Below are 16,136 nucleotides of genomic sequence, written 5' to 3'. Positions count from 1 at the left end.
AAATTTTGTAAGATAAATCAATGCAGAATTATCTAATATCTGAGCTTTGGAAAACGAAATTAGGTAAAACCAAAGCTGATTTCATCACAAAATTATGCAAAATCAATTCAAAAAATATGTAATATCTGCGCAAAATTCAACGCAACTTATATAATATCTACTCTCAACACAACGCAAGGTTATTTAAGATTGACGCTGCAGCTTAGATTTTACAAAATTACAACGCATTGATCACCAGTCTTTCATAATTTTGCATTTTTATTGTTGACATCTTGGCCCGGGGTCGAAGAGCTGTCAATTGTTTTTTTTCGATACATTCACCGCATTTCTCACATTAAATAGCCACAAAGTCTAAACGATAAGTCTTTGTAAGAAATGCGGTAATTTTTGTGATAAACTTTTTGTAAGAAATGCGGTATGGAGTGCTGGATGCTGTTTTTTTTGCTCAAGAAAAAAATAATTGAGCGAAATCTGCTAGAATCATCTAGTGTTTTAACAAATTTCAAAACGAAAGCGTCAATTAAAAATAAAACCAAAAATAAAACATAATTTAATTAAAATTTTGTAATAATATAACTTCAGAAAAAACTACTTTTTCAACTAGGAGCAAAATTACAGGTTTGTCTGCCAACAAAAAGATTATTTTAATAACAAAGAAACAGAGCTAAAGAGGGCGAAAATTTTTCAGCAAAATTGAAAAAAATATTTTAGACAACATTTGTCTAAAATTTTTGATATATGGGCCTTTAACTATGTAACAGCAAGATTTTTAACAAAAAATTCGTACAAATTGAATAAAGGGAAAACCATTTTTTTGCGTTTACATGATAGTTACTATAACAATTATCTAAAAAAAACTACCAACTATTACTGCCTCAACCTTTTCAAATTAAAAAGACGCAACGAGAGACATGAAATACAAAGAACCAAGGAAAAGCAAACAAAAAAAAGTTTGTAGTTGTTAGAGATATTGACTTTGTGAGAGGCATGTACGTGTGTGCGAGCGTGTGATTGTGTACGTGTGCATTTTTTGGTGTCAAAAACAAATTATTTTGCATTTTTTTCGGATTTCCGCTATCTCGGGTGTAATCTCAAATCTAAATTCAACGCTAAATTATGTAAGATCTACGGTAAACTCAACGCAGAATTATTTAATATCAGCGCTTTGGAAAACGAAATTAGGTAAAATCAAAGCTGATTTCATCACAAAATTATGCAAGATCAATTCAAAAAATATGTAATATCTGAACTAAATCCAATGCAAAATTATATAATATCTACCCTAAACTCAACGCAATGTTATCTAAAATTGACACTGCAGCGTAGGTTTTACAAAATTTCAACGCATTGATCACCAGTCTTTCATAGTTTTGCATTTTTTTGTTGTTACCTTGGCCCGGGGTCGAAGAGCTGTCAATTATTTTTTTTGATACATTCACTGCATTTCTCGCATCAAATTGCCGCAAAAGTCTGAACTATGAGTCTTTATAAGAAATGCGGTAATTTTTGTGGTAAACTTTTTGTAAGAAATGCTGTATAGAGTGCTGAATGCTGTTTTCTTTGCTCAAAAAAGAAATTAATTGAGCAAAATCTGCTAGAAGCATCAAGTGTTTTAAAAAAATTCAAAACGAAAGCGTCAATTAAAAATAAAAATAAAAGTCGAACATAATTTAATTAAAATTTTGTAATTAGGTAACTTCAGAAAAAACTACTGTTTCAATTAGGAGCAAAATTACAGGTTTGTCTGCCAACAAAAAGATTAGTTTAATAACAAAGAAACAGAGCTAAAGAGGGAGAAAATTTTTCAACAAAATTGAAAAAAAATAATTTAGAAAAAATTTGTCTGAAATTTCTGATATATGGGCCTTTAACTATGTAAGAGCAAGATTTTTAACAAAAAAATCGTACAAATTGAATAAAGGGAAAACCATTTTTTTGCGTTTACGTGATAGTTACTATAACAATTATTTTAAAAAAACTACCTCTTACTGCCTAAACATTTTCAAATTAAAAAGACGCAACGACAGACAAGAAATACAAAAACTAACTATTACTGCCTCAACCTTTTCAAATTAAAAAGACGCAACGACAGACATGAAATACAAAGAACCAAGGAAAAGCAAATAAACAAAGTTTGTAGTTGTTAGAGATATTGACTTTGTGAGAGGCGTGTACTTGTGTGTGTGAGCGTGTGATTGTGTACGTGTGCATTTGTTGGTGTGAAAAGGAAGAGTTTATTTTGCATTTTTTTTCGGATTTCCGCTATCCCGGGTGTAAGTTAAAAAAAAATTCGACGCAAAGTTGTGTAATTTCTACGCTAAATTCAACGCTAAATTTTGTAAGATAAATCAATGCAGAATTATCTAATATCTGAGCTTTGGAAAACGAAATTAGGTAAAACCAAAGCTGATTTCATCACAAAATTATGCAAAATTAATTCAAAAAATATGTAATATCTGCGCAAAATTCAACGCAATGTTATATAATATCTACTCTCAACACAACGCAAGGTTATTTAAGATTGACGCTGCAGCTTAGATTTTACAAAATTACAACGCATTGATCACCAGTCTTTCATAATTTTGCATTTTTATTGTTGACATCTTGGCCCGGGGTCGAAGAGCTGTCAATTGTTTTTTTTTCGATACATTCACCGCATTTCTCACATTAAATAGCCACAAAAGTCTAAACGATAAGTCTTTGTAAGAAATGCGGTAATTTTTGTGATAAACTTTTTGTAAGAAATGCGCTATGGAGTGCTGGATGCTGTTTTTTTTGCTCAAGAAAAAAATAATTGAGCGAAATCTGCTAGAATCATCTAGTGTTTTAACAAATTTCAAAACGAAAGCGTCAATTAAAAATAAAACCAAAAATAAAACATAATTTAATTAAAATTTTGTAATAATATAACTTCAGAAAAAACTACTTTTTCAATTAGGAGCAAAATTACAGGTTTGTCTGCCAACAAAAAGATTAGTTTAATAACAAAGAAACAGAGCTAAAGAGGGAGAAAATTTTTCAGCAAAATTGAAAAAAAAATAATTAAGACAACATTTGTCTGAAATTTCTGATATATGGGCTTTTAACTATGTAACAGCAAGATTTTTAACAAAAAATTCGTACAAATTGAATAAAGGGAAAACCATTTTTTTGCGTTTACATGATAGTTACTATAACAATTATCTAAAAAAAACTACCAACTATTACTGCCTCAACCTTTTCAAATTAAAAAGACACAACGAGAGACATGAAATACAAAGAACCAAGGAAAAGCAAACAAAAAAAAGTTTGTAGTTGTTAGAGATATTGACCTTGTGAGAGGCATGTACGTGTGTGCGTGCGTGTGATTGTGTACGTGTGCATTTGTTGGTGTCAAAAAGAAAAATTTATTTTGCATTTTTTTCGGATTTCCGCTATCTCGGGCGTAATTTCAAATCTAAATTCGACGCTAAGTTATGTAACATCTACGCTAAATTCAACGCTAAATTATGTAAGATCTACGGTAAACTCAACGCAGAATTATTTAATATTAGCGCTTTGCAAAACGAAATTAGGTAAAATCAAAGCTGATTTCATCACCTAAAATTATGCAAGATCAATTCAAAAAATATGTAATATCTGAACTAAATTCAATGCAAAATTATATAATATCTACCCTAAGCTCAACGCAATGTTATATAAAATTGACGCTGCAGCGTAGGTTTTACAAAATTTCAACGCATTGATCACCAGTCTTTCACAGTTTTGCATTTTTTTGTTGACATCTTGGCCCGGGGTCGAAGAGCTGTCAATTATTTTTTTTGATACATTCACTGCATTTCTCACATCAAATTGCCGCAAAAGTCTGAACTATGAGTCTTTGTAAGAAATGCGGTAATTTTTGTGGTAAACTTTTTGTAAGAAATGCTGTATAGAGTGCTGAATGCTGTTTTCTTTGCTCAAGAAAAAAAATAATAGAGGAAAATCTGCTAGAAGCATCTAGTGTTTTAAAAAATTTCAAAACAAAAGCGTCAATTAAAAATAAAACCAAAAACATAATCTAATTAAAATTTTGTAATGATGTAATTAGGTAACTTCAAAAAAAACTACTGTTTCAATTAGGACCAAAATTACAGGTTTGTCTGCCAACAAAAAGATTAGTTTAATAACAAAGAAACAGAGCTAAAGAGGGAGAAAATTTTTCAACAAAAATGAAAAAAAATAATTTAGACAGAAATTGTCTAAAGTTTTTGATATATGGGCCTTTAACTATTTAACAGCAAGATTTTTAACAAAAAATTTGTACAAATTGAATAAAAGTTAAACCGTTTTTTTTGCGTTTACATGATAGTTACTATAACAGTTATCTAAAAAAACTACCAACTATTACTGCCTCAACATTTTTAAATTAAAAAGACGCAACGAAAGACATGAAATACAAAGAACCAATGAAAAGCAAATAAACAAACTTGTAGTTGTTAGAGATATTGACTTTGTGAGAGGCGTGTACGTGTGTGCGAGCGTGTGATTGTGTAACTGTGCATTTGTTGGTGTCAAAAGGATGAGTTTATTTTGCATTTTTTTGGATTTCCGCTATCCCGGTTGTATGTTCAAATCTAAATTCGACGCAAAGTTATGCAACATCTACGCTAAATTCAACGCTAAATTATGTAAGATCTACGGTAAACTCAACGCAGAATTATTTAATATCAGCGCTTTGGAAACGAAATTAGGTAAAATCAAAGCTGATTTCATCACAAAATTATGCAAGATCAATTCAAAAAATATGTAATATCTGCGCTAAATTCAACGCAAAATTATATAATATCTACTCTAAACACAACGCAATGTTATTTAAGATTGACGCTGCAGCTTAGATTTTAGAAAATTGCAACGCGTTAATCACCAGTCCTTCATAATTTTGCATTTTCATTGTTGACATCTAGGCCCGGGGTCGAAGAGCTGTCAGTTGTTTTTTTCGATAAATTCACCGCATTTCTCACATTAATTTGCCACAAAAGTCTGAAGCATAAGTCTTTGTAAGAAATGCGGTAATTTTTGTGGTAAACTTTTTGTAAGAAATGCGGTATAGAGTGCTGAATGCTGTTTTCATTGCTCAAAAAAAATTAATTGAGCAAAATCTGCTTGAAGCATCTAGTGTTTTAAAAAAATTCAAAACGAAAGCGTCAATTAAAAATAAAAATAAAAGTCGAACATAATTTAATTAAAATTTTGTAATTAGGTAACTTCAGAAAAAACTACTGTTTCAATTAGGAGCAAAATAACAGGTTTGTCTGCCAACAAAAAGATTAGTTTAATAACAAAGAGACAGAGCTAAAGAGGGAGAAAATTTTTCAACAAAATTGACAAAAAAATAATTTAGACAGAAATTGTCTAAAATTTTTGATATATGGGCCTTTAACTATTTAACAGCAAGATTTTTAACAAAAAATTAGTACAAATTGGATAAAGGTTAAACCATTTTTTGCGTTTACATGATAGTTACTACAACAATTTTCTTAAAAAAAACTACCAACTATTACTGCCTCAACTTTTTCAAATTAAAAAGACGCAACGAGAGACATGAAATACAAAGAACCAAGGAAAAGCAAATAAACAAACTTGTAGTTGTTAGAGATATTGACTTTGTGAGAGGCGTGTACGTGTGTGCGAGCATGTGATTGTGTACGTGTGCATTTGTTGGTGTCAAAAGGAAGAGTTTGTTTTGCATTTTTTTCGGATTTCCGCTATCCCGGTTGTAAGTTCAAATTCGACGCAAAGTTATGTAACATCTACGCTAAATTCAACGCTAAATTATGTAAGATCTACGGTAAAATTAACGCAGAATTATTAATTAATTGCGCTTTGGAAAACGAAATTAGGTAAAATCAAAGCTCTTTTCATCACAAAATTATGCAAGATCAATTCAAAAAAATATGTAATATCTGAACTAAAATCAATGCAAAATTATATAATATCTACCCTTAACTCAACGCAATGTTATCTAAAATTGACGCTGCAGCGTAGGTTTTACAAAATTTCAAAGCATTGATCAGCAGTCTTTTATAATTTTGCATTTTTTTGTTGACATCTTGGCCCGGGGTCGGTCGAAGAGCTATCAATTATTTTTTTTGAATACATTCACTGCATTTCTCACATCAAATTGCCGCGAAAGTCTGAACCATGAGTCTTTGTAAGAAATGCGAAAATTTTTGAAGTAAACTTTTTGTAAGAAATGCTGTATAGAGTGCTGAATGCTGTTTTCTTTGCTCAAGAAAAAAATTAATTGAGCAAAATCTGCTAGAAGCATCTAGTGTTTTAATCTAGTGACTTTGTGAGAAGCGTGTACGTGTGTGCGAGCGTGTGTTTGTGTACGTGTGCACTTGTTGGTGTCAAGAGGAAGAGTTTCTTTTAAGTTTTTTATTTGGATTTTTGCTCTCCGGGGTCAAAGTTTGGCGGTGAATTTTTGTTTGAAACGCTATGGCAAGCGCCAAAAAAATTGTAACGCTAATTTCGTACATTTTTTACGGCAAATTAGCAGAATTAGGCTGAATTATTTTTCTACGCTTGATGCGACGAATTAAAATTTTTCACCGAAACTAGCAATGAAACAAATAATTCACCGCTACAGAGGACCCGGTGAAAAAAGTCAACTCATTCATTTCATGGGACCAAGCGGTGAAAGAAATAATTCACCATTAACGCGAACTCCATGAAAAAAAAACAATTCAGCGCGATTTGTCTCATTCACAGCTAAAATTCAACAAAAACTTATGTAAGGTCAATGCTAACTTCGTCGCAAAATTATTTAGTTTCAACGCTAACTTCTACTCAAATTTATGTAAGATCTACACTATATTCAACACTAAATTATGTAAAGTCTACGGTAGAGACAACGCAAAATTATGTAATATCTGTGCTTTGAGACAGAGAATTAGGTAAGATCAAAGCTGAATTCAAGGTCAGATTATGTAAGATTAATGCAAAAATATGTTAGATTTGCGCTAAATTCAAGGTAAAATTAAGTAATATCTACTATAAAAAAAGAACATTGCTAATTTCCTCTGGTACACATAAGAATAAAAAGCAAATGGTAAAAGAGGCAATGTAAAGTTAAGAATAAAACATTATGTAAAATTAGAAAATCATTAAATTAAATAACAAAAAATTTGACCTTACATTTGTACAAAATGGCCTAAAAAGTGAGCATAAAATGTTCTCAAAATTTTATATGTACATCATGAAGATTAATGAAAAAAATTAAAATCTAATGCTCTCAATGTCATCTTTTATATCAGTTATTTTTGGGTCCTTCGAAAATTCTTCCAAAAAAACTCTTTCAATCCTTTTTTAAGGAAGCTTCTGATGTTGTTTTCCGTCTAATATTAGAAGGCAGACAATTATAAATTGGAATGGCTTGTGCAATAAAAGAATCAGTTAAAAACTTATTGTTCTTTCTTATATCGAACGTCACTTTTTGTTGACCTGTCATTTTGTTTTATTCTCATGGTAGAGAGAGGTTCAATTCTATATGCTGGAAGATCGTTGTTGAGTAAGCAAAAAAAATATATTGAGCAATGATATTTCAAGAAAAAAAGAAACAATTCAATTGTTTTTCTAAAGTTGTGAGTAATGACTTTTGCAACCCTATCGGAAATAGAGCGGAATAATGTAGATAACTTATTACTTGTGCATTAAGTAATAAGATTTTCGTTTTCTCTGGTAAACTTTAACTTAGTGTATTCAATAGATTTATTCCACAAGCCATTCTCTGATGAATCTTTTTCACTTCTCCATCAAAATTTAGTTTGCTATCAATAATTACGACATTCAGAACAGAATTTGTTAACCTCTTCCTGGTGCTGAACACAATATATTCTGTTTTTCGTTTGTTCACCACTAAATGGGACTTTGCAAAAAACTCAATAATTTTTGAGATGTTATGTTCAAGTTTTGTTTTTGACGATATTCATCAGTGTCGGATGTAAAAAGAAAATTGTCGTCTGCGTACTGGACGACCGTGTAATCCTTTTCTACAATCTTTGCTAAATCGTTGACGTAAATGTCAAATAATGGAGGTCCTAAAATAGTACATTGTAGAACTCTTCTTTTCAAATTTCTCCAGTCTGATTCAATTCCATTCAGGACAACTCTTTGCGTTCTTTCACTCAAATAATTCTCTATTAAATTGGTAGCACGTTTGTCAAAGCCTATATTTTCAACTCTCCGTAACAGTATTTTGTGGTTTAGAGAATCAAAAGCCTTCGAAAGATCTAAAAACGCACCTGTAACATTTTTTGTCATGTTGAGTTCTAATCTTAATTGTTCTGTCGATTTCAGGATAGCATCAATTGCTGAAATTTGTTTTTTTTTTCAACCAAATTGACTAATAGACAATAATTCCTCCCTTTCTAGGAAACTTGTGATTTGTGAACTGAACGCCTTTTAAAAATTTTTTAACAAAGCAGAAAGGACAGAAATGGGCCTGTAATTGAGTGGGTCTTCGGGATTTCTTTTTTTGAAGAGTGGAGTTACACAAGCTTTTTTAGGATCTTCTGGAAATTTTCCTTTGGTAATGAACTGATTAATGAGGTGTCATAGTGGTTCCGCTAGCGCTGCTTTAGCATCTTTTATTGCCCAAGCTGGTATTTTTGAAGGACCGACTGGTTTACTTGTTTTCAATGAACCTATTAGCATATTTGTTTCCTTGGTTGTTATATATCGGAACTTGAAACACTTTCTCGGAGCAGATATAGGAGGAATGTTGTTTGTTTGTTGCAAGCCAATGAACTCCCCTAGAGTAGAAAATCTGTAATTTAGAAGATTTGCAATTTCCAAAGGCTTCGTTATCTTACTACCAAAGCTGTTTAATAAAGATTGAATTCTGGTTTGAGTCTTTTCTTTATTACGAAGATCTTGAAAGAATTTCCATCTGGCTTTTTCACTGTTTAACTCCATAAAACTTGAGAGGATCTGTTTATCTTTTTTACGAATTAAATCTTTTTTAGTTTCATCATCGCTAATTCTTGAAAACTGTCTTTTTGTTTTCTCACATATTGTTTTTTCTTGAAGCAAAAATTTTGGTTGGTGTTTTCTAAAATAACAGGCTTTAATTGGAGCATGTAGTGCTAATGCTCTTTCAATAATTCTTTGAAATTCCTCCAGTTTGAATTTTCAAAAAAAAATTGGAAAGCTATGGCTGAATAGTTTTTTTGTCGAAAATTGTTTTTTTGTTGTTTTTGATTTTAGAATCACAGATTTAAGAATTCTAATTGTTGCAAAATGATCACTTTTCAAAATTGTATCCGCTACTATGCCTGTTTTGTAATCTTCTGTTATGATATAATTGAATAGAGTTCAAGAAGAGTTAGTCATTCTTGCAGCTGTATCAATAATCGATGGTTTAAGATCATATGGAGTAATTAAAGATTGCAGCGCAATTCTGTCGCGCTTTACAAAATAGTTTTAGTTGTAGTCTCCAGCAAGTATAACAGATTTTCCTTCAGCCATAGCAAGAACAATTCCCAGGACCAATTTTTCCAAAAACATCTTTACAAGTTTTTTTCGTCGGGACAGTATGATAAATTTAGTACGCATTTCTTTTTTTGTATGCTCAACTCAACCCATAAACTTTCAAAATTTGTATCCGCAAAGCAGTTGAGATCATCGCGGAGACGAGGTTTTAATAGTTTCGGAATGTACATTATAATACCACCACCTTTTGTTTTTGTTGTTTGGATGGGATCTTTTTGAAAACAGTCAAGGTTTTGCTTCTCTACATGCCAAAACTCTTCCGGATGGTTCTGTGACAACCATGTTTCACTAAACGCATATATGCATTTGTAACCAATGTCTTGAATGAGTTCTTTCAACAGCAGATATTGTCCTGCTAAACTTCAGGCGTTTTTTGATGTAGAATATTTTTGTTCTGTAATCAAATAATTTTAACTCTTTCTTCACAAGTTCATATGGCAAAATTGGTCCCGGGTTTATTTCGATATCGCCACTTTTTAGTAGAAGGTACCATATAACAACCAAGAAAAAAGAAAACTTGAATTTGGATGTTAAAGCGCATTGTTTGCTGTTACAGCTTCTTTTGAATGAAGAAAGTGGAAATGCATCAGGAAAACTGCAAAAAAAATTCTGAAAAACTATCGGAGGACATGAGTAGTACATATAGTATAACTATGAGTCTAATGCCTGCCATTTTTGGCTAAATCTGATTATAAAGCATTACACGTTGCAAAACAGCTTAAAACAACAGAAACTGCTGCTGAAATTCATTTGTACAAACATATGTTTGCCTCCATGGTTTGTAAGTGTTAGCCCTACTCAACTAGAGTAATTGTAAACGAACAAGATTACAAGAAGTTAAAAGAAAATGATTTAAAACTGCATTTTTAATGAACGGAAATCCCTGCTGAAATTTAAAATGTGTATCATCGTAAAAGAGAGCGTTGTAATTTGCCAATTGACTCAACATGTTGCAGACAGGAAGTATTTTGATTTTTTCATTGTTTTTTGTGTAATTTACTCGCGCAGTTTTTCATTGCATTCATAAATTTTGTTGTTTGTCTGTTCGTTTTTCGGCTATTTTTTTAAGGGAGGTACCTGCATCAACACCAATGTTTCGGGGCTGAACTTTTCCTTCATTGCAGAGACAAGATCTTTTTAATGTGAGAATATTGTTACTAAATTATCACTTTTTTGTTTTAGAATAGCCTTGGTCCCATCCTGTAAAACAACTGTTTTCATCTTTTTTTGATTGGAGCCGTGTAATAATTGCAGTTTTTCCTTTGTCGTCGAGCCTGGGTACGCATGTATACTGCAATCCTGAGGAAATGTCCGGTCTCTTGTCAGGTGTTTAATGACACTGCTACCAAATAAAAAATTTTCTGTTTTCTCCTCGATCTTTAGGTTTCAAACTTCTGAATAAAAACGTCATTTTTCTCACTCGTGTTAATTGTTGGTGTTATTACAGCTGAAATAATTGTTAGTGTGCCAATTTTCCAGGAATTCACTCACGGTTACCACGGTTATCACGGTTATCACGGTTCGGCGATGAGACTGTCTTTCTCTTCTAATTTTTGATAAATTTCGCGATATGTTTTTATAAAGATCCGCTTTTGAATAATTATTAAACTTTTTCTGCAGTCATCATCATGATTGGAATATATTACAGGATGATATTTTCAGGAGTAATTGACAATTCTTGATATTTACAATTCGAACTTTGTTGCAGAATCTGTTGCTTTAAAAGAACTAAAAACTCAACGCAGGTTAATTAGGACTGACTCTGGAGCGTAGAATATTAAACAATTCAACGCATTCACCACCAATCTATAATAAATTTGCGTTTTTACTGTTTACACCTTGCCCGGGGTCGAATAGCGCTCAATTGTTTTTTTCACGACATTCACCGCATTTCTCTTATTTATGAACCACAAAAATCTAAGCGTTAAGGTTTTTTAAGAAATGTGGTGATTTTTGAGGTGATTTTTGTAGATATTGCGTTGTAATGTGGTGAATACTGTTTTCTATGCTCAAGAACAAAATTAAATTGAGCAAAATCTGCTACAAGCAGTTTGGGTTTTGAGAAAAATTGAAAATGAAAGTGTCAATTGAAATTAAAACCAAAAGTCAAAAATACGCTTTATTTAATTTTGTGTAATAACATAATTTCAGAAAAACTGTCTCCTAACAAAAAGATTTGTTTAATAACAGGGAAACAGAGCTAAACAGGTAGAAAATTTATCATCAAAATTGAGAAAATTGAAAACTTTAAACAGAAATTCTCAAAAACTCTTGATATATGGGGCCATAATTCTGAACAATGAAGAGTTTGTTTCGAGTTTTTAATTTGGATTTTTGCTCTCCCGGGTCAGGGTTTGGTGGTGCATTTTTGTACGAAACGCTAAGGAAAGCGCCAAAAAAATTCACCGCGTTTTTCTTATATCTTTTTGCGGTGAATGAGGTAAATTGCGCTAAATTATATTTCTTCAACGCTTGATGCGACGAATTTTTATATTTCACCGCAACTAGCGTTGGAAAAAAATCCTTTTCTGCAGAGGACGCGGTGAAAGATAAATAGTTTATCGGATAAAGCGGTAAAAAAAATAACTCACCGCTATCGGGAATGATGTGAATTTTGGCTGTGAACGCGGTGAATCGCATTTAATTGTTTTTTCACTGGGTGAAATAACAATTAAGTGCGCTTCACCTCATTCACAGCTAAAATCAACGCAAATTTATGTAAGATCAAAGTTGACTTCAACTCAAAATTATGTAAGCTCAACGCTAAATTCTACGGGAATTTATGTAAGATCTACGTTATATTCAACGCTAAATGATGTAGGATCTACGATAAGATCAACAGAAAATTATGTAAGGTCTATGCTTCGGAACACAAAATTAGGTAGGATCAACGCTGAATTCAACGCAAAACTATGTAAGATCAATGCAAATATATGTAAGGTCTACATTATATTCAACACATAATTTCTACGCTAAATTCAACCAAAAATTTATTAAGATTGGCGCTCAAGGGTAGATTTTACAGAAATTCAACGCATTTAACGCCAGTCTGACATAATTTTGCATTTTTTACCGTTGAAACTTCGGCCCGGGTTTGAACAGCAGAGAATTTTTTTTCACGTCGTTCACCGCATTTTTACATTAATTTGCCAGAAAAGTTTATGCGGTGATTTTTTGTAAAAAAAATGCGGTGAAATGTGGTGAATTATTTGTTCTTTACCGCAATCATCGCATTTCTGAAAATAGTTCACAGCATTCATCGCATCTCTTACAAAAGTTCAACCAAGAACCTCGATTCGGGCAATACCAATGAGCGATCAAATACTACCACTGTTGCGTTTCTAGAATGACACAAATTGTTTCAGATTTTGGTTTTGGAGACGAGTTAAACTTGTCTGACTTTGGTTTAAATAAATTCAAATATAGATAGAGGTAAGTCAAATATTGCCCAATAATTTGCCTTATCATTAGTCGGGGTTAAAAATTAACTCAAATTCTTAACTAAACTCTAAATTAACTCTTTCGAGGTATGAATATCAAACTTCTTTGCATTAAAAATTTGACATTCCGTAATAATGCATAAATTAAGGAAACCTTTAAATGATTTCATTGCAATAACGAGGAATAATAGTGTTCTGATGCTCTATTTTTTTAGCTTCATTTTATATGTTTCAACTACAACCTTACAGGATCAAAATTTTGTTTTTCATTTATACTAGCTTCAAACATATTTGAATTAATGACTTAAAACTAGAGAGAGGCACTTTTTGGTTTAGAATAGCATAGGAAAGCAAACAGGGCATCAGAATTTGAAAGTAGAGAATAGAACAATAGAAGTTTTAGATCGCATAACTGCGCAAAAAAATTGTCATAATGTACATATAGGGCCAATGGTGCGATTGTGTTCGTACTTTTGATTTTTAATATTTGTTAGTATTACTGATGTTAACCTATATGAACCTGACGTTGCAATCCAATGGTTAATTTGGAACCTTAGTGAACCTTAGTGGAACCTTCCTGTTTGCGATCAAGTTTAAATTCATTTACAAATTACAAAATACTGGAAAAGTTTTTCTCAGCAACCCTCGCTTTTCCTGAACAACGGTTTCCTGAACAACGGGAAAGAGTAAATTATAATGACAATACTCCAGAAAGATACCATCAAGGCTAAGTTATGAAAAATCTTGTATTGCCGAAACATATTTAGCCAAAATTTTTAATGTTTCATAGGTTTTTAATATTTCAACAGAGCCCGGGCTGAGCGCCCAGCGCATTGCAGTACTGAGCCATTGTAAAAAAAGAAACTATATATAGATTTTTTTTACACTTATACAGATTCTGTTCATGTCAATATAAACTGATCAGTCGCTTTTTCAGAGTAAATTTGTGCTTCTGATTTTGATCTGTTCATAACTATTATAATGCAATTATCAGCTTAATTTAAATTACTGTATAACATGTGGTGAATTATTTGTTCTTTACCGCAATCATCGCATTTCTGAAAATAGTTCACAGCATTCACCGCATCTCTTACAAAAGTTCACCCAAGAACCTCGATTCGGGCAATACCAATGAGCGATCAAATACTACCACTGTTGCGTTTCTAGAATGACACAAATTGTTTCAGATTTTGGTTTTGGAGACGAGTTAAACTTGTCTGACTTTGGTTTAAATAAATTCAAATATAGATAGAGGTAAGTCAAATATTGCCCAATAATTTGCCTTATCATTAGTCGGGGTTAAAAATTAACTCAAATTCTTAACTAAACTCTAAATTAACTCTTTCGAGGTATGAATATCAAACTTCTTTGCATTAAAAAATTGACATTCCGTAATAATCCATAAATTAAGGAAACCTTTAAATGATTTCATTGCAATAACGAGGAATAATAGTGTATAGTGTTCTGATGCTCTATTTTTTTAGCTTCATTTTATATGTTTCAACTACAACCTTACAGGATCAAAATTTTGTTGTTCATTTATACTAGCCTCAAACATATGTGAATTAATGACTTAAAACTAGAGAGAGGCACTTTTTGGTTTAGAATAGCATAGGAAAGCAAACAGGGCATCAGAATTTGAAAGTAGAGAATAGAACAATAGAAGTTTTATATCGCATAACTGCGCAAAAAATTGTCATAATGTACATATAGGGCCAATGGTGCGATTGTGTTTGTACTTTTGATTTTTAATATTTGTTAGTATTACTGATGTTAACCTATATGAACCTGACGTTGCAATCCAATGGTTAATTTGGAACCTTAGTGAACCTTAGTGGAACCTTCCTGTTTGCGATCAAGTTTAAATTCATTTACAAATTACAAAATACTGGAAAAGTTTTTCTCAGCAACTCTCGCTTTTCCTGAACAACGGTTTGACACTTCTTAATTTTACCCGAATTCTACCGTAATGTTTGAGTTGCCACCAAATAAATTTAACCCGAACATACTTCATTTTACCCTATAAAGTTTGCCTCAACGGATGTGAACGGCTGTGCTTCACCTCAAAGTGCAGGTATTTTGATTATTCGCATGTTGAAGAGTGTTTATAAATTAGTTAATTATTACAGTTCTTTTACTCCAAGACTTAAGGTACGATTAATAAAGGGTAGGGAAAGAAAAAAAAGGGGTCGATAAAGGGTAAGATTATAATAAAGGTGAGGAAAGGGAAGTTATCTTTATCGTCCAGGTTTTTTAATGGTATTTTTAAGATAATTAATCATCTATCTAGTCTTACCTCGGCTCGGGTGCTCATTGTCCAATGTTGAATAACGTTTTGGCTTTTGCAACAAGATCTCTAAGAAAACTTTAGACCACGAACTGTATTTATATATTGTGCGTTACTTTTTAATTTATGTTTTATTACATGCACAAAAATTAAGCATTCAATAATACATGGTCGGCGTTGTGGTTTTGTTTCAGTTGATCGACTCAATGGTTTTATTTGATAGAGCTTTGCGGCCAAAACTTTAAAGTAATCATTAATATACTGATTCTACTCAGACAAAAAACAAACAAAGCTATAACGTGTGATCACTTGCTAAAAACCAGATGTTATTAATTCATATAACGCCTCCAGAATGAAACTGCCATAAAATGTAGCTCTACAAAACAACAACTTAGGGGTTGCTCTTGCATTATATCATTGTCAAAAAATTCATGAAGATCTTGGTTGACCTTTTTTGATCAATCTTTCCTAGCACCGATCAACTTAATTTTGCAACTTCACAAAACGAAACGATATGAAGATGACAGCCAGAATGTTTGATGGCGAGAAAATTGATGGCAGGAAACCTTTAGAAGACGTTGGTTCCTAGTTGAAGCAGAATGGGAAAACAGTTTTGTACAGTTTTGTTTCAACTGTTTTTATTCGCCAGGGAAAGAGTAAATAATATTGACAATACTCCAGAAAGATACCACAAAGGCTAAGTTATGAAAAATCTTGTATTGCCGAAATATATTTAGCCAGATTTTTTAATATTTCATAGGTTGTAACAGAGCCCAGGCTGAGCACCCAGAGCATTGCAGTACTGAACCATTGTAAATACAGAAACTATATATAGACTTTTTTTTACACTTGTACAGATTCTGTTCATGTCAAAATATAAACTGATCAGTCTCTTT

General features: G+C 32.0%; 1 protein-coding gene across 1 annotated transcript in view; it reads right to left on the bottom strand.

The window, feature by feature from the left end:
- The window catches only part of LOC142338531 (four and a half LIM domains protein 2-like), a 66,693-nt gene extending 51,243 nt beyond the window's left edge, over positions 1 to 15,450 (bottom strand). The window contains exon 1 of the mRNA XM_075388316.1: positions 15,250 to 15,450. Coding sequence (XP_075244431.1) covers positions 15,250 to 15,267 — 18 coding nt within the window. The 5' untranslated portion in view covers positions 15,268 to 15,450. The remainder of the gene's footprint in view (positions 1 to 15,249) is intronic.
- Positions 15,451 to 16,136: the final 686 nt, after the last annotated feature.

Source organism: Convolutriloba macropyga, chromosome 4, assembly GCF_964194025.1.
Source record: "Convolutriloba macropyga chromosome 4, txConMacr16.3, whole genome shotgun sequence".
NCBI classification, from domain to species: domain Eukaryota; kingdom Metazoa; phylum Xenacoelomorpha; order Acoela; family Convolutidae; genus Convolutriloba; species Convolutriloba macropyga.
Note: the sequence above shows the minus strand (reverse complement) of the source record. Positions and strands in the feature narration are given on the sequence as shown.